The following is a 26,586-nucleotide window of genomic DNA, read 5'->3' on the forward strand; positions in this document are numbered from 1 at the left end:
TTCTGCGGCCGGAAGTCGAGGGGCGGAGCCTGGTGTCGCGGGCGCCGGAGTGCCGGAAGTTGTGCTCTTGGTGGATGGGGTTTTTCTACCTCAGGTTCCCCGTGGCTCTGCTTTCTGTTTACGCAGACTCGCGCCGCCTGCTCCTCACCCCCGCTTCGCCGTCAGATTTCGGAGATGTCTGCGATTCCCGCCGAGGAAAGTGACCAGCTGCTGATCCGACCCCTGTAAGGGCCCAGCGCGAGAGGGAGTGAAGCTGGGAGCAGTGAGAGGCAGGCGCGGCGGCTGGAGGGTCGGCCTCGCCCCCCTCCTCGCGGTCGCCCCTCCGTCGCGGTCGCCCCCCCGGTCGTCCCCTCGCCCGCAGGCCTCTGGAGCCGCCCCTTGCTCCGCCGCTGAGGGCCGGGCCTCTCAGGCTGAAGGGGTTCGGAGAAACGTGGGTCGGAACGGGTCTGCTGGGTTGAGCGGGACGTGGCTTTTCTTCGATCTCAGGGCAGAGGATGTTGGGGTTGGCGGCGGGAAAGAATGGCTTTGGGCCTCTGGGCGCTTTCCTCGGTGCTAGAGTGGAAGCGCTGGGGGAAGCGGTGCTGCTGGCGGCGGCGGGATGACAGGAGGACCCGGATTAGGCTGTGGCGGCGCGAAGCAGAACTAAAGCTGTTTATTGTTTCCTCCAGGACTTGACATTTGCCAAGACGGGAAAGAGGAAATCCATTAGCTGTATGAGTTTTGAGGTCCAGACTTCAGACCCTAGCAGAATAAGGAAGGTAGACGGAGAGGAGAAAGAGCGGAGATGTTGACAGAAATTCAGCCCGCGTTTGTCCGTGGGAGGGCTCGTCTTTCAGTGGAGGTGGCGGTCTGCCGGAGAAACACTCTCTCCAGATCCGGAAAGCAGACCTGTGGAGAAAATTCTTTTTCCAGAAAGAAAGCCTGTCGTCACTACCATCCCCCCCCCCTTTTCCTGTAGGCGAGCAATTTGAATTCACAAACACATGTAGATAGGAGTCAACGTCACCTTAACCTGTGCTTTTTTTTTTTTTTTCCTCAAAAGGTGGGCAGTATCTACACATCCATCAGTAGGGCCTAGTTGAGCACCTGCTGGGGACATAACACAAGTTTCCACCACTCATCTCGCGCTCACCCTCTCTTCCTGTGGGCAGCAAACACTGAGCAAGTGTCAAGCGTGGCACTGGGCACTGGAGATGCACCTAAGAGAGCGCCGAGTTAACTGAATTCACCCTTTTGGAAGGAATTGCAGATCAAAGTGAGAAGTTCCGGAGAGATAGTTTAGAATAATAGGAGACCCTTACTTGGGGGTCAGACGTGGAATTCAGTCCCTGCTCTGTCACTTCCTGGCAGCAACTTCACTGAACCCATTTCTTCATGTGAAAATAATATAGCCACACTTACTTTGAAGATCATAGAAGGTGCTTAGTAAATGGAATGTTAGAAGAAAACAGAGAGGCACACACTCTAGCAAATTAAGAAGAGAAAGCTAACAGCTGCATCCTGGGAAATAGAATGGGTGAGCTGAGCCCTAAAGGATAAATAGGAACTAAAAATAGTGTAGGGCAAGGGTGTTCCAGGCAGCAGTAGTGGCACATGTGAAGAGAGTGGTCGTAGTTGTGGCCAGTTTCCTCATGGCTGTGACTGAAAGATGAGCAGATGAGGTGGGAAAGGGACCCAGGGACCGGCTTGTATACCTACTAAGGAGTTTGGGCACTTTTCACGCCGGTTCTAGAGAGCCAATGAACGGTTTAAGCATCCATGAGATACAGTGGGAGCTGTGTTTAGGAAGATCACTCCTATCAGCAGGGTAAGCAGATGAATAAGAGTGGATTCAGTGGAGAGAATCCAGGAGGATGGAATTGAAATAATCCCAGTAAAAAGCAGTGAGAGCTTGGAATGAATGAAATGAAAGTTGAGTTGGAAAGAAGTAGGTTTCAGAGAGTAAGGAATTGAAATCTTTACAGTTTCGTAGCTCATCAGATGTACTGGAAGGGGCAGCTGTGGAGAGGAGTGTAAGGATGTCTTGGATTTCTAGATGGAGCAACTGGTAAACGATCATGGAATTCACTCGAGTTAGGGAGCTGGGGCAGATTTGGAATAAATTTGGGAATTCTCTTGTTTTATAACAGCTTTATTGAAATATAATTCACATACCATACAACCCATTGAAAGTGTACAATTCAGTGGTTTCTAGTATATTCACAGAGTTGTACAACCATCACTACTGTTTAATTCCACAACATTTTTGTCCTTCCAGAAAGAAAGCCTGTCACTCCCATTTCCCCCAACATCCCCAGTCCCTGGCCACCACTACTAATTTTCCTTCTCTACAGATTTGCCTATTCTGGACATTTCACTTAAATAAGGTCATATAATATGCAACCTTTTATGACCAATTTCAGTTTCTTTTACTTAGCATAATGTTTCCAAGGTTAAAATTTAGAGGAGTTTTTAGGCACTTGGGAAGTATTTGTTGAGATTGAGTGCATCTCAGGTACTGCAGCTAAATAATGAACAAAATAGACAATGTCTGTGCTCATATGGAGCCTTCATTTTCATGGTGAGAAACTATAAATAGGTAGAGTAACTTCATGTAGTTATGTTACGATAAAGTTGGTGAAGGGCAAATGAAAAGAGGGGTCAGAAGGAGGCCTTCGCAGGTGGCATTTGGACTGAAACCCAAAGGATACAAAGAAGCCAACCATGTCAGTATCTGAGGGATAATCCAGGAGAAAAGCAAGTACAAGGGGTTTGAGGTGAAAATGAGTTTGGCGCATTTGAATTTAAGGTGTCTGTGTGCTAGCCCAGGAGAGACACCTAAACGCCATTCAGAAGCCTCTGGGCTACGGATACAGACTTGGGAATCATGATTGTGTCAAAAACGTGAGACTGAAGATCAGGAAACCTGAGAAGTGGGCCAGGGAGAGTACTTTGCGGTATCAACATTGGAGTGTGGCCAGAGGCCTCTGAGTGCGAAGGGACCTCCAGAGGAGAACCAGGGAGACGGATGAGAGCACGAGGCAGAAATGCCAAGGGGGAAGCGCGCAGAGAGTGACTGGGGTCTAGGGGTGCCAAGCTGCTGCGAGAACCAGAGAAGGATGGGAAAGGCGATTTGCACTTAGCAACAACGAGCCACCTTGCAAGCACAGTTCCAGAAGAGTGGTTGGCAGAAACCGACCGGTGAATTGAGGGAGAGGAGGTGAGGAACCAGCCGCAGGGAGTGTGCACAGCTCTCCTGGGAGGTGGTGGTGGGGAAAGGAAATTAGAATGCAGGGATTTTAATTTGGGGGTGAGAAACCTGTAGCACGCCTCAGTTGTGATGCTAAAGTAGACAGGAACGGAAGTGTTCGCCTGGCTGTGGCCAGGTCCTTGGAGCACAGAGTGTGCAGGGTGGAGAACACTGGTGGCAGGATCAGCCTTGAACAGAAAGAGCTGTATTGTGTCACCACAGGAGAACTGGAGGGAGACCAGATGGAGGCAGGTTGACGTTGAGAAAATGACACATGCCCTCTGTTTTGATGCTAAGGAGGCCCCGCCGCAAGTGAAGAGGGAGATAGGAGGTTGGGAAATGTAGGAATGGGGACAAAGTTTGAAACACCTGCTGTGGCAGAGAGAACTGAGCCCTGGACACTTCAGAGGTTGCCTTGCAGGCCAGTGAAAGTGGGGGACCCAGAGGTCACGGCAGCGCCAGGGTCCTTTGATTTTCTTTATCAGCATCCTGCTTTGCGGCAGGATCTCCAATTGGGGATGGAGCCATCTCGTGTGTGTCCCCTCATAAATGGGCTGAGTTCCTTGAGATCAGGCTCCAGGTACTAGCGTTTCCACATCTGAGCCACCGAGGGTACAGTGCTTGGTGTTGAATGAGTGAGTGAAACATTACCTAGGGCAGGTGGGAAAAGACCTCAGAGAAGGTGAGGGGCTGCAGCAACAGCTGAGGTTCAGCTGCAAGGGCATCTAGTGATAATTGGAAATTAAGGCTGTTTTATTCATTTAAGAAGAAAGGACAATTGTTGAAATCCAGGGCATCCAGGATCCTGAAATAACAAGCTCGAGGGGAAAGGGAGTGACAGGCACAGCTACAAATAAAATAAATCTATTGAAATTGAAGCATGTAGTGAGTGCGTCTTAGGCTCTTAAAGACCGTGAAAGAGTTTTGAAGTGCTTATGGGTTTACAACTTAAATGCTGATCCTAGAAGTATGATCACATAATCTACATAACTGAGATTTCATTTCCATTACCTCATGATTTAACCCTAACATTTAGAAGATTGAATTTCACTGCGGGCTTCGTGCATCTGTACCATCTCATCTCGCCATCTTAGCAGCTGCAAAGTCCCAAAACTCCCAAGGATCACTTTCCATCTTTTCCCACATTGTTACTGTTCTTCCCTATATTTGTCGTTTCTCGAATTCTTATCTGCATGAGATAAATGCTGTCATCAAATGGGGCATAATTTAAATTGTAAAAAGGTTTGGATTTATTGGGCTTGACTTTGTTTTTAATCCTCTTTTCTTCTCTCCTTATGTTTGCAGTGGCGCTGGACAAGAAGTAGGAAGATCATGTATTATCCTGGAGTTCAAAGGAAGAAAAATAATGGTAATTATTTTGCAGTCAGGTTAATAGTATGGCTCTGTCGTACTAGTAGATCCTTTCCAGGGGAAGAGATCTTTTGGGGTTAGATCTTTTCCAGGACTGTGGTTCTCTCCTTAGCGCCCAGGAAAGTGTCATAGTTGGTATATGTAGCTTAGGCTATAAAACATTATTGTGAATAAATAATATACACTAGGGCTAAGTAATTTGACAAAACAGTAGGTAAGCTGAGAAGATGTATTCTAAAATTGTAAGATTGTCAACTATGTCTCCTGAACTGTTGCTTCTTCAAGGTCCCTTTCACTTCTGGGGGGTCGCACCAACCTAACTTCCCTCCTGACCCCTGTGGAAGAGAGCCAAAGAACTGAATGCTCGAACACACAGAGCTCCAGCCAGCCCCATGTAGCCTGGGATGATAGAGCCCTGCTTTGGAAGCTTAGATACTGACATTTACATCAGGGCCGCTGACCTTGGGCAAGGCAGTCTGTTCCTCTAAACCTGTTTCCTTATCTAAAAGAGGGTTTAGAAGCAATGATTTACACAGTCCTCGCTAGAAAGGCACGTCAGTGGCTCATCGTGTTCTGTGATTCCACTTCTCTGCTTTTTCCCATTGTTGAAGAATAGGCACGTGTCAGGTATTGTCTTTGTAGTCATTTATTGTATCAGTCATTTTGGGGTAGTAATGCCCCCAAAATGAATTGGTAACTCATTAATGACTGACTTTGAAGAACTCACTCCCTAATGCCTTAAAATACTTGAATTTCGGGCACCTGGGTGGTTCAGTGGTTGAGCGTCTGCCTTTGGCTCAGGTCATAATCCTGGAGTCCTGGGATCAAGTCCCACATCGGGCTCCTCACAGGGAGCCTGCTTTTCCCTCTGCCTATGTCTCTGCCTCTCTCTCTCTCTCTCTCTCTCTGTCTCTCATGAATAAATAAATAAAATCTTTAAAAAGAAAAATACTTCAGTTGCCCTAATCTGGTAAGTTTCCCATTTCTGATCATTGGTTTCTCACAGTAGCCAGAGCCGGTAGTAGCAAATCTATGTAAACAAAATGCCCATCATCTTCTCATATCAAAGTTTTTGGAAAAGAGTTCGTGCATTGTTAGAGTGACTACAAAAACTAGCTGCAAAGAAGGTGCCTGGTATCCTGTGAGCCGTATTTTATATTTGGGGAGTTAGAATTGTTAATGTGCAATGTTTTTTTTTTTAAGAATTTATTTACTAGAAAGAGACTGAGAGAGCACGAGCTAATGTGCACAGGTTGGGGGAGGAGCAGAGGGAGAGGCAGACTCCTCGCTGAGAGCCGGGAGCCCTATGTGAGGCTCGATCCCAGGATCCTGAGATCATGACCTGAGCCAAAGGCAGACACTTCACCAACTGAGCCACCTGGGCACCCCAGATTTGCTATGTTTAGTAAGAATTGCATTGCAGGTGTTACTGTATACAGTCCATCTCAATTATGTGTGTCAAGGATTTGTTTTAAATATTGTCTATTAAATAAGTGTTAATAAAACGTGTAGGAGATGGTAATCCTTTCTTCTGTCTCTGCAGCTAGACTGCGGGATCCACCCTGGCCTAGAAGGAATGGATGCTCTTCCATATATTGATTTAATTGACCCAGCCGAGATTGATCTCCTGTTAATTAGTCAGTAAGTTATTTTCTTTCTTAACAGCACTGTTTCTCAAGAACTTTTACTATAAAGGTCGTTATCAGATTTTAAGATTCTGGTGTTTTAAAAGAGTGTTTTCTGGGGTACCTGCCTGGCTCAGTCAGCAGAGCATGCAACTCTTGATCTCCAGGTCATGAGTTTGAGTCCTACATTGAGGGTGGTAGAGTTAATTTAAACAAATTTATCTTGGGACACCTGGGTGGCTCAGTGGTTGGGCACCTGCCTTTGGCTCAGGGCCTGATCCTGGAGTCCCGGCATCAAGTCCCACATCAGGCTCCTTGCGTGGAGCATGCTTCTCCCTCTGCCTATGTCTGTGCCTCTCTTTCTCTGTCTCTCTCATGAATAAATAAATAAAATCTTTAAAAAAGATAAAATAAATTTTTCTTTAAAGATTTGTTCATTTACAGAGAGCACATGAGAATTGGAGGGAGAGGAGCAGAGGGGGAGGGTGAGAGAATGTCCAGCAGATTCCCCACAGAGCCTGACAATGCAGGGCTGATTCCAGGGCCCCAAGATTATGACCTGAGCCAAAACGCGGGTGCCCTTAATAAAAAGATTTTTTTTTAAGATTTTATTAATTTACTCAGGAGAGACAGAGAGAGAGGCAGAGGGGGAAGAGACACAGGCAGAGGGGGAAGCAGGCTCCATGCAGGGAGCCCGACGTGGGACTTGATCCTGGGTCTCCAGGATCATGCCCTGGGCTAAAGTCAGCGCTAAACCTCTAAGCCACCAGGGCTGCCCAATAAACAGAATTTTTTGAAAAATATAATAAAGGGGCACCTGCGTGACTCAGTTGCTTGAGCTTCTGACTCTTGGTTTCAGCTCAGGTGGTGATCTCGCCTTGGGATTGCCCTCCAGTTCTGCACTTGGTAGGAAGTCTGCTGGGAATTATCTCCCTCATCTCTCTCTCCCTTACCTTCCTCCGAGGCTCCTCCCTCTGCTGGTATGTACTCTCTCTCTAAAATAAATTTTTAAGAAATGTTAAAGATCATTCATTCATTTGAGAGAGCTAGAGAGCACCAGTAGGGGGAGGAGAAGAAGGAGAGGGAAAAGCCGACTTCCCACTGAGCAGGGAATCCCAACGTGGGACTCAGTCCTAGGACCCCAGGTTCATGACTTGAGCGGAAGGCATATACTTAACCGACTGAGCAACCCAGGTGCCCCTAAATAAATAAAATCTTAAGAAATAAATAAAATAAAAGAGTATTTTCTACTTGGAAGCATATTGCAGACATCTAAGACAGCACTTCATATTGGCATCATAGGTTAGAAACGCTTGCTATAAAAAACATACTCTCCTACTTGTAGAGTGAGAAGGAGATAGTGTACACCTTGGACCACTGTGAAACTTGAAACCAAGAAAGCCCTTTCCTGGAATATCTCCTTGACATCACTATCCTTGACACATTTTATAGGCACTTCATTTGTAAAAAGTGACATGTTTCAGCTTCATGGCACTAAAGCGCTTGTTATAATTCTGGCTGTTGAGAGGAGGTTTGGGTATGTTCTTTCTTCTGTAATTATCACTGGCAAGTATTTTGATGTTTAAAAAATACTTTTGATATCTTCTTACACTAGAACTGGATGCATGCATTATTCCTTCCTTCTGCAACAAGATACCCTTGGTGTTCTGAAAGTATCCATATGCAACTATCACATAGGACTCTGTACAATGAACAGTGATTTCATTTCATAAAGTATATGGTGGATAGTATTTTAAGAACTAACAGAATCATTTTATTTCTTTTTAAGTTTCCATTTGGATCACTGTGGAGCTTTGCCCTGGTTTCTACAGAAGACAAGCTTCAAAGGAAGAACATTTATGACTCATGCTACAAAAGCTATTTATAGATGGCTTCTTTCAGATTATGTCAAAGTCAGGTAAATTGCTCTATTAGGTTTATACAGGAATTTCCTTCTGTAGAATACATACAATTTAAGATATGGATCATTATTTGAGAGAGCAGAGTGAGCGAGCACACAAGTTAGGGAGAGAGAGGAGCAGAGGGAAAGGGAGAAGCCGACTCCCCGATGAGCAGGGACTTTGATGCGGGACTTGGTCCCAGGACCTTGAGATCAAGACCTGAGTGGAAGGCAGACACTTAACCGACTGAGCCGCCCATGCGCCCCTTATTTGTCATTCAATATCAGCTCCTCAAATACCCATCATGTGCCAGCACCTTCCTGGCTGTAAAGTCCTTATGAAGTTTTTACATCCTTAAATCTTTGTAATTTAGGTGAATTATAAGATACACTAACAATATTCTATAAACAGAATTTTATGATTTTATTAAAATTTAAGATCAAGTACATGATACAGTGATATATACTGAAATCGTATTTTAGATTATTTGATCACAGCAATTTACTCTCCTAAGTGAAAAAGTTTCCTAAAGGAAGTTTTTTTTAGTTGTAAGAGGATAATCAGGAAAGTTAGAAGCATTTTTGTGATACCTACAGCATAAATTATTAGCCTTCAGGAGTTTACCGTTGAGTGTGTACATTCCAAAAATAGCAAAGAGGCAATTTGTTATCTTCACATGTAAATAGACAAGAATGGAAGAGTTACCCTTAGTAATTATACTGCCTACCACTTAAATAATGCTAGCATGTGCAGACGCAGTCCTCACTTCTCAACATGTATTAACTCATTTCATCTTCGTCTCGACTTCATGATGTAGATTCTGTTATGAAGCCCATTTTACAGGTGGTAGAACTGAGCCACACAGAGGTTAGGTGATGTGCCTGTGGTGGTCATGGTAAGAGATGAAGCTGGGATCTGGACCCAAGCAATCTGGCACAAGAGTCTGTGGCCTTAACCACAACCCCCTTTTGCTTTTTTGGAAGTACATTACCATAATTTTCAGGAGAAAACTTATACTATACCTCGTAGAGAAATCTTTTCACATCCTGATGTGAAACTCTGCTGTATTTCAGTGTACTTGAGTATATGAGCGAGTTGATCCTAACAAGTATTGGGGCAGGAAGAAAAACTATCATATTGAGAAATACTATGATAAGAGTCCGCTGCTTTAAGTTATTGTGTACTTTGCTTAAAGTCATGCTTTGTAGCTGTACACACCAAACTTTGATTATAATTACCTAGTAAAAAAATACACAAAATGTCCAAGAGATTGTAAGTAGCATAATCCATACAGTGAAAGAACTTTGTGGCTATTTTATTCACAGATAGTCTCTTTGAGTTCAAAGAGTTTTTAAAAAATTTTTTTACCTGTAATTTTCTTCTGTGTTGACCTCATTAAATATTTAGTAACATATCGGCAGACGACATGCTGTATACAGAAACGGATCTGGAAGAGAGCATGGACAAAATTGAAACTATCAACTTCCATGAAGTTAAAGAAGTTGCAGGAATCAAGTTTTGGTGTTACCACGCAGGCCACGTTCTGGGAGCTGCCATGTTCATGATTGAGATCGCAGGCGTGAAGGTACTCTTGCCCTGGCAGCTTCCTTCCCCAGAGAAATCCTTGCAGAGCTTTCTGTCCCTGAGTGACACCCAAGGAGATTCCCTAAGACTTGTGAGGTGTCCAAACCTGAAACATGGGATAAAAATTGATATTTTTTCCTTTTAAATATCACAGGTCATAACCCCAAGGTAAGATTTCCTGTTTCAAGATTAGAAATAGTAAAGTCAGCTTCTCTAAAGCCTAAAGTTTCTTCACAGGACCATAGGATTGATTCCTTTCCAGGGTCCTGTAGAAAAATGATGTGGGCAGAGCTGTCTTTGTGACTGTACTTGTTTCACATTAAACCGTGATTAGGCATTTGTGTCGTCTGGGTGTTCTGGGATACACATGTAAGCCTCTGAAGATGGGCGGGGGGAGCTGCATGAGTCACGGGTGTTAATCAGAACAGATCTTTGCCACCATCCTATGCCACCTAAGGCATAGATCGATGACTGCACCAGCTCTTACCCCTTGTGCATGTTGGAGTCATTTAGCCTGTTTATACTCATGGTGTGGCCCTGGCCTTTTTTTTGTTTTTTTAAGTTTTCTAGATGATTCCCATGTGTAGGCAGAACTGAGAATCAATGCTCTAGTGCAGTACTGTCCCAAACTGTTAGCAATTACTCATACATTTGAAATGTTTGCACAACGAGTTGTACTGACTGTTGCTGCTAAATCATTTATTCTGTTTGCTCAGAGGCGCAGAAAATAGCACAAATGCAGATCTGAATTCCCATGTGAAATTTGATGCATACCCTCCCATAATTTTTCTCCACTCTAGATGGTTTTTCCATATACCTTAGATTTCTTTCCTCATCATTCCCTTTTTGTCTCAGGTGTTCAGAGCACTTCTCAGGATTATTAATATGCAGGTTGTGCATGCTGGGTGCATCTGGGAGTGTATCATTCCCCCAAGTTAGAGTGAATATTGAAACACTGGGTGGTTTGTGTAACTGCCCTGAGATATACACTTTGAATTAGATACAAATATTGCATCTAAATTTCATCAGTTGTACTAAACTTCACCTTCAGATTTTATGAGCTAGATATATTCACTAGGAAAGCAAACCTTCCAAAATCCTAACTTTCTCACTTTATTTTTTTTCACAGCTTTTGTACACAGGCGACTTCTCAAGACAAGAAGACAGACACTTAATGGCAGCTGAAATTCCTAATATTAAACCTGATATTCTTATTATTGTAAGTATTAGTGCTGTGTTTTCATTAGTGCAATGTAAGCAGAGTTTTTTCTAATGGAAAAAATGCCACATTTGCATAATATATGTTATTAGATGTAACCGTATTCGTTTTTTAATTCTTTTTTTTTTGTTTCTCTTAGTACAGCTCTACCTTTTTGCTGTTCAATATGTTAACTATAGTCTTGTATCAGAGATGATACAACACCTCCTAAGTATTTTCGTCTAAGAGAATTACCCCAAACTAATAGAACGTCTTAAGAGTTGTATAGAATGATGTGACCTTACTGCCTTTGCCATGGTTACTGTGTTTCACCTTGTAGCACCCACTAACTTTATATGTGTGTGTGTTGTAGCTGCCTACTAGTTTGCAAGTCACAGGAGAATAAAAAATTAATTGTACAGAGTTTTTGGTGAGGGGTAGGGTGGTGGTTGATGAGGAACAAATTAATAAATGTGTATTGGGACAGTGAGGTCAGGGATTAGGAGAGCGATCTTTTGGACTTATCATACATAAAAGAATATTAAATATATTTAGTTCAAGACGGAAGAACTGTTTCTCCCTCATCACCTATAACATCCCCAACTACCCAAGTAGGAGAGACCCCAGCATATTGCTATCCATAAACAAAATATAAATGAATTCATTTTCACTCAGCTAATGGTACCCTGCATATAAATTGATCTTAATTTAAGGGAAGTTTTGTGGGGTTTGTTTGTGGGTTTTTTTGACCCTCAGAAAAAAAGTTATTTTCATTATATCTGGTTCTTTGGTGCAGTACTTCTCAAACTTTGATGTTGCATATGAATCATCCTGTCATTGTTAAAATACAGATTTGGGTTCAGTAGGTCCAGGCTGGGGCCTAAGATTCAGCACATCTAACAAGCTCCCGGGAATGCCCATCCATGGAAAGCAAAATGGTTTAAAAAATAAAAAAGAATTCTCTTGAGCAGGGAAGATACATTTTTAAGTTTTTTCCTGTTTCCTTTTTTAAAAATGTCTTAACTGCTTAGCCAGATTTGAATTCTGTCGTTTTTATTTATTCTTCTTTTCAATTAGTATTATAACAATACATGTTCAAGTAAATGGCATGTCAGTGGGGAAATGAATCACTTTGCTGCTGCATTTTATTGATGTTTAACTTTTGTTTTCTTTGGGAATCATCAGTCTTGGTCTCATACTTCTAATGTGTTATTTAGGAATCTACTTATGGGACCCATATCCATGAGAAACGCGAAGAGCGAGAAGCAAGATTCTGTAACACTGTTCATGACATTGTAAACAGAGGGGGCAGAGGCCTCATTCCTGTCTTTGCCCTTGGAAGGGCTCAGGAGCTGCTCTTGATTTTAGGTATGCCTTTTCCTTTTTATTGGGGGATTCTCAAAATCTTGGGAGTGTCTTTCTGTCAAGGTAGTTGCTTGGTTTTGGATCGGTTATTCTGCCTTTCTGGACTTCGGTTTCTGTATCTAAAAACATGTGGTGCCCAAAGAAACAGTGACCCTTGGGCACTGCTACTGGGAATATAAATGGTGTCCTTTCTGGTTGCCAGCAGCTTCAGAACACCCTGCAGTGAGCCTCAGGAGTCCTAAAAATATGTCACCCTCTGACCCAACAGTACCATTTGTGGGAAATAAATGATACAAAGAGAATTTTATCAGTAAAGGTATTCATCATTTTGGTATCTTTTTAAAAGACATTTGTTTTGGGGGGTCAGCAGAAGGAGAGAATCTTCAGGCTGACTCTCCACTGAGCACAGGCCTGACTTGGAGCTTGATCCCATGACCCATGAGATCATGACCTGAGACAAAACCAAGAGTTTGGCTCAATTAACTGAGCCACCCAGGTGCCCCATCATTTTATTAAAGAAATATCATGTCAGGAGATCCCTGGGTGGCTCCGTGGTTTGGCGCCTGCCTTTGGCCCAGGGTGTGATACTGGAGTCCCGGGATCGAGTCCCGCGTCGGGCTCCCTGCATGGAGCCTGCTTCTCCCTCTGCCTGTGTCTCTGCCTCTCTCTCTCTCTCTCTCTCTCTGTGTCTATCATAAATAAATAAATCTTTAAAAAAAAAAGAAAAAGAAATATCATGTCAGTAAATATCACCTTGTAAGAAAAAAAATCACGTCACAGATGAGTAATTTTATACTTTCACGTAAAATATTAATCGGACCAAAAAAATTGGAGTTTAGAATAGTATGTACTCCAATCCTAGTTAAAAATACACAAATGACTGGAAAGATGTTAAGTCATCCACTTTCTCACTATCCAGATTTCTTTTTTCTCCTTAAAGACTGTGTATACAGTTTCAGTGTGAAGAACTAGAAATTGTCACATCAGGCTCTTGCTCTCACCTCCATCTGTAGGGTGATGAGGATAAGTCTCTCCCCATTACACTGAAAAGGAAAACAAGGAAAAATGGAGTAAATGACCCCAACTTGAGCAGCCCAGGTGGCTCAGCGGTGTAGCACCGCCTTCTGCCCAGGGCATGATCCTGGGGACCTGGGATCAAGTCCCACATCAGGCTCCCTGCATGGAGCCTGCTTCTCCCTCTGCCTGTGTCTCTGCCTCTCTCTCTCTCTCTCTCTCTCTCTCTCTCACGAATAAGTCAATAAAATCTTTTTTTTTTTTTTTAAAAAAGACCCCAACTCAAAAGCTGGTCTGTGAGAGAGATTGGACGTAGTAGGAGCTGCATTTTCTGCATCTCCTAACCCAGTCCAGTTTTCTCTTAGTCCTTTTTTCCAACTGCAAGTCAGATTTATCCTTAGAAATCCTTTTTTTTTTTTTAAGATTTTATTTATTTATTCATAAACAGAGAGAGAGAAAGAGGCAGAGACACAGGCAGAGGGAGAAGCAGGCTCCATGTAGGGAACCCAACGTGGGACTTGATCCCGGGACTCCAGGATCACGCCCTGGGCCAAAGGCAGACACTAAACCACTGAGCCACCCAGGGATCCCCTATCCTTAGAAATCTTGAGCTAAAAAGTCTCCATAATAGAGGCACCTGGGTGGCTTAGTTGATTGAGTGTCCAACTCTTGATTTCAGCTCAGGTCCTAATCTCGGGGTTGTGAGATTGAGCCCCACATGGGGCTCGGTGTTCAGCAAGGAGTCTGCGTGAGTTTCCCCTCTCCCTGTTCGTGTTCCCTCTAAAATAAATAAATAAGACCTTTGAAATAAATAAAAAGTTTCCATAACAATGTAATTTGAAGAACAAAAGGAAATTGGGAAGGGGAAGTCACGTTGTTATCATCAAATTGGGTTGCCAGATTCAGCACACAAAAATACAGGACACCCAGTTAAACTTGAATTTCAGATAAATAATATTTTAGCAGAAGTGTCTCAAATATTTAACATATATTCCTATACTGAGAATCTTTTGTTTTTTTTTATCTGAAATTCAAGTTTAACTTGGCATTTGGTATTTTTATCTAGCAACTCTACCATCAGGGCATATATTATGATTTCTTTTATGAACCAGGACTGCTCTATGCGATTGGTTGTTCCCTTCCCCCTAAATTCTCCTTTATGATGTAGTATAATAGAAAAAGGATAGACATTTAAATGGTTTCAAATTTTGTCTATTTTCTAGGCACGTGACTGACCTTGGGGCAAGTTATTCAACTTTTCTTTAATATTTAAATTCATCCATAAAAATACACATAAAAAATAGGAGAGTTTAAGTTAGAACCAGGCTAATTTTCTTGAACTCTTTAAAATATATTAAGCAAAACAAAAAGGCAATCTACTGAATGGGAGAAGATATTTGCAAATCATACATGTGATAAAGGGTTAATAGCCAAAATATATAAAGAACTTACACAACTTAAAATAAAAAAACAACTGGATTTTTAAAATGATCAGAGGACTGAAAGAAACATTTTTTCACAGAGGACGTCCAGATGGCCAACAGGCACATGAAAAAGATGCTTATATTACTTATCATCAAGGGAAATGCAAATCAGAACCATAGTAAGATACCACCTCACACCTGCCAGATTGGCTATTACCAAAAAGACAAAAAAAAAAAAAAAAAGATAAATGTTGATGAGGATGTGGAGAAAAGGGAACCATTGTGTACTGTTGGTGGGGATGTAAATTGGTGCAGCCACTGAGGAAAACAGTATGGGGGCTCCTCAAAAAGTAAAAAATAGAAATACTATACAATCCAGAAATCCTACTTCTGGGTTTTTATCCAAAAAAAATTAAAATACCAATTTAAAAATATACACGCACCCCTCTTGTTGCATTGTTTACAAAAGCTAAGACCTGGAAATGACCTAAGTGTTCAATAATGAATGAATGGATAAAGAAAGTATAGTGTATATAGACAGTGGAGAATATTACTTCACCGTAAAAACGAATGAAATCTTGCTATTTGCAACATGTATGGACCTAGAGGGTATTATGCAGTGAAAGAAGTCAGAGAGAAAGACAAAGACTGTGTGATTTCATTTACATGTGGAATCTAAAAACAAAACAAATGAACAAACAAAACCAAATAGAAACAGACTCATAGATACAGAAAACAAATTATTTGTTACCAGAGGTGAGAGGGCTTAGGGATCGAGCGAAATAGGCGAGGGGGATTAAGAGGTACAAACGTCCAGTTATAAGATAAAGAAGTTATGGAAATGTAATTGATATACAGCATAGGGAATAGTATGTGATAATGTAATAACTTTGGTGACTGATGGTGGCTAGACTTACCATGGGGATCATTTTGTTGTGTTTAAAAATATTGAATCACTATGATGTACATGTGAAACTAATAGGATATCGTATGTCAATTATACTTCAATTTGGGGGGGAAAAATGTTAGCCTAGCCAGGGCCAGGCACCTAGGAGCCTGAATGTCTCTCCTGCTGCTCCGCTATAGCCTCCGCCTTGCACTGGAGCCAGAGCAAAAGAAGGACCAACGTGTTTTTTTTGTTTTGTTTTAATAAAGATTTTATTTATTTATTCATGAGAGAGAGAGAGGCAGAGACACAGGCAGAGGGAGAAGCAGGCTCCATGGAGGGAGCCTGACGCGGGACTTGATCCCAGGACTCCAGGATCAGGCCCTGGGCTGAAGGCAGGCACCAAACCGCTGAGCCACCCAGAGATCCCTGACCAACGTGTGTTACATGAAGAAGCACCCTTTCCAACCAGAGGCTGCATCCCAGAGCCTTGGGCCATCTGTTGGCATCAAAGCCTAGCTGCCCACATTCTGATGTGTGACCTTGCATCTTGGGCAAGGGGTTTGGTATTTCTGAACCTCTATTCCTTCTGTAAGATGCAGATTGTGCTCTCTCCCTGTGGTTGCAGACACCCTATGTGAGTCCTACTCAGCACGCCTGGGGAATGTCAGCCCCTCTGGTGCCGTCAGCCCCTCTGGTGCCGCTGGCCATCCCTGCCACAGAGCTGCAGGGCCTCTAGGGAAACTAGGGAGCAGAAGCTAGAGCCTCCGCTACAGGCAGCCTACGGCAGGCTCATTGACTAAAGCAAGACGGATTGTACTGAAAAGTATTGGTGTTCCCAGACTGTCCAGGAAAATTGGGAAGCAAGGATGGAACAGGACCCCTCCTGGGGGCAGGAGGCGAGATCCACAAGGAATGAGTCCCAGGAAGGAGGGTCCGCTTATTGTTACATGGGTATCTGCAGGTGGGGCCCAGCCCTGTGAGAAACCAGGTGCAGAGCCATGAAGACATGGCCTACTATAGAAAGCACCAAAAGGGATCTGAGAGAGGAGATGGCCTCAAGGAAGGCAACCAAGGTCCAAGCCCAGCACCCTCACCCCTGGCTTCCTGTCGCCGTGCACAGCAGTGTCATTAAATGTGGCTTACCCTTAACCGTGTAATGACTACTGCAGCCGTGGCTGACAGGTTGAATCAATTGTTCTGTGCTTGTAATTACAAATTGTACTTCTCACACTCCAGGGGGTTCCAAACCTTTTATCTTTGCTATTAACACTTAAATTAGTAATTTATAGAAATTGTGAGATAGAGAAATATGTATATATGTGGCTGTGTGTATACGTACTGTTTTATATATACATAGTCACATGCTTTATTTCTTGGTTGTCTGAATTTCTTAAAATCAGTTACATGTATCATTTATTATTTGAACTATTTACCCCACATCACAAAACGAAATTTGTTTCTTATAAAATCTCTCTAGATGAGTATTGGCAGAACCACCCAGAACTCCATGATATCCCCATATACTACGCATCGTCTTTGGCCAAGAAGTGCATGGCGGTGTACCAGACATATGTAAATGCCATGAATGACAAAATCCGCAAACAGATCAACATCAATAATCCCTTTGTTTTCAAGCACATTAGTAACCTCAAGGTGAGTGCCGAGGAAGGAAGCTGACGGACCCGTAAACACAGAGTCCATAGTGCTCTTAGCTGCCTGCCATTGATTTGGGGCCAGTCCTTCTTGCTGAGGTCTCACTGTTTCTCTAGCAGGCACCATTTTTCTGCCTGAAAACAAAAATCTGGTAACTGGCATACTTTTCTGCTGAAACAGATTTCACCACTTGTTCCAACTCTCCATACATTCTCAGTATTTACGCTTGCTGATTTAGTTGGGTCTCTCTGCCATAGGAACAGGAAGTCCTGATGAAAAAAAATCTTACATCACATATTAAGTTTTTCTATTCTTGCTCAGACCTAATCATCTTTCTGATTTGCCTTGCAAATTCCACGTATGAAAATTTTCATATGTTTACTTTTGTAGAACATTCAATACAGTCTGATTTCCTTTTGTTAAAAAATAGTTTTAACAGAAGTATTGTTTTATTAAAACTAATGCTTTAATCTTAATAAATAATGCCTCCAAATAATTCAAGCTATAAGTCCTCTTCCAGTTATAAATGGGCTTTGTTTATTATTATTTTCTAAATTAGTTGCTTAAGAATTAGAGCCAGATTTTCCCTAGAAACAATGTTAAACTTTTTTGGTTAGATTTTTAAGTAGCTTAAAATATTCATGAAGTATGCAAGGCTATTGTGAGCAGGAGAATTCTTTTAGAGTTCTATCTTGGACAGATAGGAAGCCATTTGACTCTTACTTTTTCCTGCCTGCCTAGCAATAAAAATGGTCCTAATAGTCCATTAATTCTGGTAGAAGGTTTAAAAGGTCAGCGTGAGCTAATTGCCTTCTATCACTTTGTTCTCCTTTCATTCCTAGCCTAAATTGTTTAGGAACTTAGATATCAGACTTAAAATGTTTATCACTAGTCTTGAGGCCCTTTCAGTAGTGTGATTAATCTTTTCACCTAGCTTTTTGTTATTCTTTAAAAACAAGGAATGCCTTGCCAAACCCTGGTACTTAGCATTCCTCTACCATTCCTTTTTCTCTCTTAGAGCATGGATCATTTTGATGACATTGGTCCCAGCGTCGTGATGGCCTCCCCGGGCATGATGCAGAGTGGCTTATCCAGAGAGCTCTTTGAAAGCTGGTGCACAGATAAGAGGAACGGCGTCATTATAGCAGGGTACTGTGTGGAAGGGACACTTGCCAAGGTCAGCCATGGTCTTAGACCACCATGTTATTCCTAATCAGAATTGCCAAGGTGGCTCAGTGAAGCCTAAGGATCACCCATCTGGTCGCAGTAAAAACTATGGAAAGGAACCCGTTTGAGACCAATACAAAAACACAGACAACCCTCATTCACAGAAGAAGTTTGCAAATATGTGTTCTCTTGAAAAGTCACACGTGTCTGGGTTGATTGCCTATCTTCTTGTTGATACAAAACGGTTGATGTTAACTCTTGAGGACATTTCCTACAAATTGCAGGAAATAGGTGCTGAGCTCCAGAAGCAGTTTCTGAGCATCTAATCATCACATCCTCTTATCTCTTCTTTCTAGAACTTGTCTTATTTTTTTAAATACGTTATGATTCCCCATTTTTTTTACTACTTTAGTGTATTCTCTAAGTCACACAGGCAACCTTGGCTGTGATTTAAAATAGATTTCCAGGGATCCCTGGGTGGCGCAGCGGTTTGGCGCCTGCCTTTGGCCCAGGGCGCGATCCTGGAGACCCGGGATCGAATCCCACGTCAGGCTCCCGGTGCATGGAGCCTGCTTCTCCCTCTGCCTGTGTCTCTGCCTCTCTCTCTCTCTCTGTGACTATCATAAATAAATAAATAAATAAATAAATAAATAAATAAATAAAATAAATATAATAAATAAATAAATAAATAAATAAATAAATAAATAAATAAAATAATAGATTTCCAGAATAGAAGCACATCTGTCTGAAAGCGACTTTCTAGAACAGGAGAATAGCTGGGAATACAAGTTTGCCTTTCTGGTCATAAGTTACAGTTGCCACTTCCTATGTTCCAAATACATTGAATTTTAGCTAACCTGCTTACCTTCCTGATAAAATATTTGCTTGACCAAGAACTTAAGTATTTGATATTTACTGAGTCCATTGTTAAAACGCTTTGTGTGCTAACAGTCCCGAATTTAACGTAAAAGTTTTTGGCTGCAGTAACAAATAGAAAATGTGCCTTTTCTCTTCTAATTGGGTAGTTTATTTGTTTTGTTTCTTTTATTTTTGTTTCTGTTTAACAGCATATCATGTCTGAGCCAGAAGAGATCACTACCATGTCTGGACAGAAGCTACCACTGAAAATGTCTGTTGATTACATTTCTTTCTCTGCTCACACAGATTACCAGCAAACCAGTGAATTTATTCGTGCTTTGAAACCGCCTCATGTGGTTAGTCTATGAATTTGATTTATGACATTAAAGGGGAAGAAAACATACCCAAGAGACTGTAGCCGATTTGGTTTTCAAATCAAACGCTGCCTGTCATTAGGGTAGCTCTTCCCCGGGGGCCTCTGCCTGCACCTGGACCTGACCTTTGCAGCTCCCTGCTGAGTTAGGAAGGTGTGCGCTCTGCTTGTCTCCACTTACCTGGGGTCCCTCATCAGCTCCCCCAACCCCAACTCAGGGCTCTTTCTGTCATTTTTTGCTGCCTCCCCAATAACTTAAGACCACAGGCTTTGCTGGTGACTGTTTTGAATCCCAGTTCCATCCCTCACTTGCTGGGTAACCCTGGGCAAGTTACTTAACTTCTCCCTGCCCTATTTGTAAAAAGGGATAATAATGCCTCATAAGGCAGCTGTGAGAAAGGGATGAGAGAACATATATCTAAAGCATGTAATATGGTGCCTGGCATAGAGTAAATGCTCAATAATAGGGAAAGAAGAGAAAGACAAATCACATAATAGTAAAAATCAAAGATCCAAATAGATCTGAAATCACATAGCTCCTTACTGATGTGTTTTGTTTATATTTTTTAAGTTTTATGTAATAACAAAAATAAGTTACATTTTGGTGAGGTTGGAGAGGGGATAAGAGAAGAAAGCTAGAAAAAAAAATAGGTATTTTTAATCAACAGAACACTCAGGGAACAAGGGTGTAGGGGGGGGAAGCAGATGGAGTGCCCTTTCTGAATGTATTAAAAAGGATGTTTAGAGGAAATAGCCTTTTGCTGGTTTTTTCATTGTGGGAAAATATATATAATATATAAGTTGCCATATATAAGTTCTATGGAAGAAGCATAGAATTCTGTGGCATGAATCACATCCACAGTGTTGTGCACCATCACACCACCTATTCCCAGATTTTTTTTATCGCACCAAGCAGAAACTGTACCTATTAAGCAAAATATCCAATAGCATGTTACCTTCTACATTCAGGGTTCCTCTATACCATAGCATGTATCAGAACTCCCTTCCCCTTTGCGGGTAAACACCGTATAGACCATATTCATGCATGTGGTGTATGCGTGCAGTGGTGAACACTGGCCTCTGAGCACCTGTTTGAATGCCTGTTCTCACCCTGAGTGACAGGGTAATTCTGTTCATTTCTGGAGGAATCACCCAACTTGCTGTGATGACTTGCTGTGGTGACCCCCCAGTGGTACACAGATGTTCCAATTTCTCCATGTTCTTGCCAGCACGTGCTATTTGCCTTCCTGTAATTCTAGCCGTTCCCCGTAAGCATGCAGTGGTTTCTATGTCTACTGTGGTTTCCATCGTCCATTCCCTAATGATGGATGATGCCGAGAGCCCTTTCATGTGATCTTCTGTTATTCTGAGTTCTTTCTGGCATGGGAGTCCTTGCAGGGATTTGCCAGAAGCCCTTAATCGGCAGAATCTTGGGTGGAGAAAAATTTTTAGCATCGTGAGGTGTTGAATCTTGTTACAGTGCAGCTCCTGCCAGGGGTTCCCGTGTGTGTGTGTGTGTGTGTGTGTGTGTGTGTGTGTGTGTGTGTTTCATGGAAACGCTCCCGCATGTTAGAGCCAGGGAGGAGATGTATTGCCTTTTCCTCTCGGCTTTCACCACCTCTTCCTCAGCCCCATTTCATTGCTCTTCAGGCTCTCTGTGCCGACAGTTTAAATTCCTGGATTGAACTCGATGCTTACCTTCCTTCAATAACCAGGTCAGCAAAAGTGTATCTACGTGATAGAATAACCATAGTGTTGGTGGTAATAATAAATAACAGCTAGCATTTATTATTTACCATGTGCCAGGTACTGTTCTCATGTTTTAAGTAACCTCTATGCCTGACATGGGGCTCAAACTTACAACCCCGAACTCAAGAGTCACCTGCCCTACCGACTGAGCCAGCCAGGTACCCCGTACTCATAGTTTACACGTGATACCAACTTGCTTACTCCTTACAACCAACAACTGTTTGTAGATGCAAAAACTGAGATGTTAGGTAACTTGCCCAAGTTGCCATAGCTAGTGTTTAAGCAGCCAGGCATCAAAGCCGGGGCTCTTTACTAAGCCATACATCTCTGCCTAGTAGTGATGCTGGGTAGGCTTCTGTAAGCCCAGGCAAGAAATCATCAACCAGTAGTGTGCAGGTTTACGAATACTCGGTCTTGTAAGGTATAGATTACAAAAGTAAATAGGAAGAACCTGGTTTCAAATACAACTATAAATATCTCTCAGATGGAATTTCATTTGGTTCTGAAATATTTTATTTGGTATTACTATAATAAATGGAAGAAAATATCACCAGTCTATTTTTTCCCCCATAAAAAGCTTCTTTTGAAAGTCTTGTATTAAGAAATCTAAAGAAAATTGGGTATTTTCTGCATTTAAGAATAGCACTAGTTTCATACAAGAATCATGCATCTAAAGCTGGTAGAAGCTAAAGAAGTCATGTGGTGCAGCCCTTGGCAGTTGAGCATAGGAGTCTAGAAAAAAGCCAGCTTCCATAAAGCTGCATAACTCATTAGTGGCAAAACCTGAGGTGGAAGTCTTTACTCTCTCTTAAAATAGTTCCACTTCAGGATTTTTAAAGGCAAACAATGAGAATACCTGTACAAGCCTGATTGGAGGCCCTTCACAGTATTTAAGTTAATGACTTCCAAGTATATGTCGGTGTCATATATTTAAGTCAGATAGGAACCGTCATTAACCCAAACTCAGGATGTTTCTCTGTGCTCTCTTCCAATTCATTCTATGTAGATTTTAGTCCATGGAGAACAGAATGAAATGGCCAGATTGAAAGCAGCCCTGATTCGAGAATATGAGGATAACGATGAAGTTCACATAGAGGTTCATAATCCTCGGAATACAGAAGCTGTGACCTTGAATTTCAGAGGAGAAAAGCTAGCCAAGGTAAAAAGTTATAGTTTCTTTCTTTTTTTTTTTTTTTTTTTTTTTTTTAAGATTTTATTTATTTATTCATGACAGACATAGAGCAAGGCAGAGACACAGGGAGAGGCAAGCCCCTCGCAGGGAGCCCAATGCGGGACTCAATCCCAGGACCCAGGATCACACCCTGAGCCAAAGGCACATGCTGAACCACTGAGCCACCCAGGCGTCCCAGTGTGGTTTCTAATCTTATGCAGGCCTTTTTTTCTTTCTTTTTTTTTTTTATGCAGGCCTTTTCTAAAGGGAATGTATATGTCTTAAAAATACAGACTTCTTTTAATCAAAGCAAGATAATGTCCTTAATGATGATTTTCTGTTTGCTTAGTATATTAATTATACTCGTTTGCTTTTTTAGGTCTTCTTCTGGTCCTACTAATTCATTGTTTTCAAGTACATTAGACCGTAGTGCAGTTGAATTTGATAGTTTTGTCATCCACATCACCACTTCTTTTCCTCCCTGTTTCTGAAAATAAACAAATATTCATTACTGTTTTATTACTACATCTAATATAGTATTCTGTCCACTGGTCCTTCTCCTAAAGAATCTAAAGATAAGCTCATGTTTTTAAATGTATATGTGGTATAAAAAATAAATAAATAAACAAACAAATGTGGTATGGTGGAACTTATAAAAAATTGTCTGTTTTTGATATTGAAATATAGTATTTTCAGAATTTAAAAATAAAATAGTTGGGCCGCCTGGGTGGCTCAGAGATTGAGCATCTACCTTTGGCTTAGAGTATGATCTCGCAGTCCTGGGATCGAGTCCCTCATCGGGCTCTCCCTCTCCCTATGTCTCTGTCTCTCTCTCTCTGTCTCTCATGAATAAATAAATAAAATCTTTTTAAATAAATAAATAGTTAAAAATCTTCCTGAGATTTTAGAGGGATATGGTAAGGCATTTGTGCCTCCTGTTAGGAGTTTTTTCAAGATACTTCTAAGGGAAACTTTTTAATGATTATCTGAAGTTTTAATATCAGACATATATTAATGAGCAACTTTACAGCAATTCTTTTATATAATGAGCCAGAAATGAGAAGGCTAATTGATGAATATCCTTCCTTGCAATTAAGTTTGAGAGGAAAAAAAGCAAAAGTTAGGATGTAAGGCTTTTGTTGCCGAAGGACAGACAGATGGTTGTATTTACTCCTGAATTAACCCCTGTTCACAAAACTTTTCAGTGGCCAGTTTACTGGACGCGATCTTATACCTATAGAAAATGTATTCAGTTAGGAATCTAAGAACTGAATTTCCCAAACTGCTGGTTGAGCTTTGGGGAGGGAGACAGTTTTACAGTAAGACAATTTAGGAGAAGTAGAGTTGAACAAGGTTAAGCTGATTTCTTCACAGTAGGACTTTTCAGAGTTTTTATTAGGCCCTTGTGCATTATAAACCCTCAAGAAATACAGTATGCAGCACTTAAAAATGTTTTAACTACAGGGGTGCCTGGGTGGCATAGTCAGTTAAGCACCCAACTTTTGATTTCAAATGCCTGATGGTCATCATTATGACTGAGTATCTGAATAATTGCATTTTCTAGGATTCTGTCTTCTTTTTTTTTCGTAATAGGTCATGGGCTTTTTAGCAGACAAAAAACCAGAACAAGGCCAGCGGGTCTCGGGAATACTTGTTAAAAGAAACTTTAATTATCACATACTTTCTCCTTGTGACCTCTCCAGTAAGTATACTATTAATTGTCAAATATAAATTGATTTTAACATTGAAAGAAAATCTATGAATGCTTCTCTTGCTGATGGCCAAATTTTAAGGAATAGCCAAGTAATAAAATATAAATTAATGAGTTTATATCACATAGCTTTATGGGGAGGGGGAATCTTTCTTGAACTATTTAAATGTTTGCATTCTTTTTGAAATAACTTTTTCTTAATTGGGAACATGAGATCACCTCTGAGACGGTTGACCACTCCTGCTGACCCTATACAAGCCTGTTTCCACTTATCACACTGGAGTTCTGGTGCTTTTATTTTCTATAGTAACCTTGGCCTCCCCATACACACATTTTGATCTTTAGGACCTAGAGTCTCCTTGTTTGTGGGGCCTTTATGTTGTGTGCCTGTGTAAATGCTGGGCCACCATTACTTTTGCGGTAAATATGGTATTTTCTTAAATAACAGCGCTCAATTTTATGCATATAGCACTAATCGAGTATGAGTGTCGTGTGAAAGAACAAGAAATAGTAATGCTCAGATAGCCGTCTGTGATCTGGACCCGCTGTCCGCTTTCAGCCCATCATGCAGTGAACATAACTTGCTCCTCTGTTCAGTGGTGAGCGCAGTCTTACTCTGGGCCAGGAGGACTAAAGATACTCTGCAAAGCACAGCCCCAGCCCCTGGAAAGCTAATGAGAGAAGCACTCTTGTCAAGAGCTAGTCACAGCACTGATGAATGATCCAGAGAAGTGCATAAGTATATAAGGGGAGAAGATCTAGAAGAGTCAGGAAAGGTTTTGCAGACCAGGTAGCACTTATGTTGGGTGGTGAAGGGCCATCAGGAGCAGCCATGCCCAGAGGAAAACAGAGGACAGCTGGCTTACTGGCTTGGAGACCTTCGGGGACCCGATGTTGTCAGGGCAGTGAGGCTGCTGGCTTAGGGCTGAAGCCTAAGCTAACTAGTCTGGGAGTAGGGGTGGGGGTAGGGAGTTAAGGGGGGAAATGTGGGGTGAGAACTAATGAAAGAGTGCCTCACAAGCTTTCTGAAAACACGTTCTGGTCTACTTCACTTTCACTTCTCTCTACCCCCATATGTGTTTGCAGATCGTATTTTGTTGTGACGAGTATTGTCACTGAAAATGTATTTATTCTAATTTCCTAATTTCCTCTTCAGATTATACTGACTTGGCCATGAGCACTGTAAAACAGACCCAAGCCATTCCCTATACTGGCCCTTTTAATCTGCTCTATTATCAGCTACAGAAATTGACAGGTGTGTATATTTATAAAAATTCATTTAATTATTTTCCGCTTTTGAGTAAGAATTAGTATATGTCTGAGACAGGACGTTATTTAATTTGGGTAATTGTCTCAGGATTTGCACAAATTTTATTTGCACTTCACTGGGACATGTTACCAGCTTTAGGTGAATTTTTGAAAATGTACTCATAAAATTTTTTAATTGAATTATACTTCTTATCCCTGATCCACTGAAAGCTCTAGAAATATCAGTAGTCTTTGCTCCTTGTGTTTAAAATCTGGTTTAGTATACTATTGCTAAATTTTTATCTATCTCTTATTCAGAAAATAAGTTTTCTTGTTCCATCGGTACCAGTCTATACAGCAGGTCTTATAAGAACACATGACCGCTGGTAAAGGCCAGTAAAACAGTATTCTGTTTTCTTTCTTCTTTTTTTTTTTTTTTATGATTTTATTTATTTATCATGAGAGACACAAAGAGAGAGAGACAGAGGGAGAAGCAGGCTTCTCGCAGGGAGCCAAATGTAGCACTCGATCCCCAGACCTGGGATCACGCCCTGAGCCAAAGGCAGATGTTCAACCATTGAGCCACCCAGGTGTCCCACCTATTCTGTTTTCATATTAGACCATTTTGAGTTAGAGATTTCTATTTATGAACAGAATGAGAGACAATGCCTGAGTTAAAAGGTGTGGATTCCCTCTAATAAGCAGGAACACTTTGAATTACAAATTACACTTTTTATTAATATGCTCTTGATAATTCAAATAGCAAAATACAACCATGAATAAACCAATAGAAAGAAAATCCTTTTTTTACTTCAGACCCTCATAATAGAATTATAGGTCATCACACAGAAAGTTAAAAAAATATGTCTGAATTAATATTTAATTAAGAGGTTGCTGGGAGACCAGGAAGGTCTCCTCTTAGACAACAGAATTTTCCTGTAGAGGGATCCCTGGGTGGCGCAGCGGTTTGGTGCCTGCCTTTGGCCTAGGGCATGATCCTGGAGACCCTGGATCGAATCCCACATCGGGCTCCCTGCATGGAGCCTGCTTCTCCCT

General features: G+C 41.6%; 1 protein-coding gene across 6 annotated transcripts in view; it reads left to right on the forward strand.

Annotated features, from left to right (window-relative positions):
- Nucleotides 1-15: 15 nt before the first annotated feature.
- CPSF3 (cleavage and polyadenylation specific factor 3) overlaps nt 16-26,586 on the forward strand; it is a 39,298-nt gene continuing 12,727 nt past the window's right edge. Inside the window, exons 1-13 of one of the 6 annotated variants that reach the window (XM_049095809.1) lie at nt 16-224; nt 4,535-4,598; nt 6,144-6,241; nt 8,015-8,143; nt 9,534-9,711; nt 10,840-10,929; nt 12,126-12,276; nt 17,078-17,253; nt 18,272-18,430; nt 19,488-19,634; nt 22,407-22,559; nt 24,165-24,273; nt 25,439-25,537. In XM_049095809.1, coding sequence (XP_048951766.1) covers nt 175-224; nt 4,535-4,598; nt 6,144-6,241; nt 8,015-8,143; nt 9,534-9,711; nt 10,840-10,929; nt 12,126-12,276; nt 17,078-17,253; nt 18,272-18,430; nt 19,488-19,634; nt 22,407-22,559; nt 24,165-24,273; nt 25,439-25,537 — 1,603 coding nt within the window. In that variant the 5' untranslated portion in view covers nt 16-174. Of the gene's footprint in view, nt 225-3,060; nt 3,200-4,534; nt 4,599-6,143; nt 6,242-8,014; nt 8,144-9,533; nt 9,712-10,839; nt 10,930-12,125; nt 12,277-17,077; nt 17,254-18,271; nt 18,431-19,487; nt 19,635-22,406; nt 22,560-24,164; nt 24,274-25,438; nt 25,538-26,586 lie in introns of those variants that run through there. The other 5 variants (XM_025454695.3, XM_049095810.1, XM_049095811.1 and 2 more) reach the window with 5 other exon arrangements.

The sequence above is a fragment of the Canis lupus genome, chromosome 17 (genome assembly GCF_003254725.2).
Source record: "Canis lupus dingo isolate Sandy chromosome 17, ASM325472v2, whole genome shotgun sequence".
Classification (NCBI taxonomy): Eukaryota; Metazoa; Chordata; class Mammalia; order Carnivora; family Canidae; genus Canis; species Canis lupus.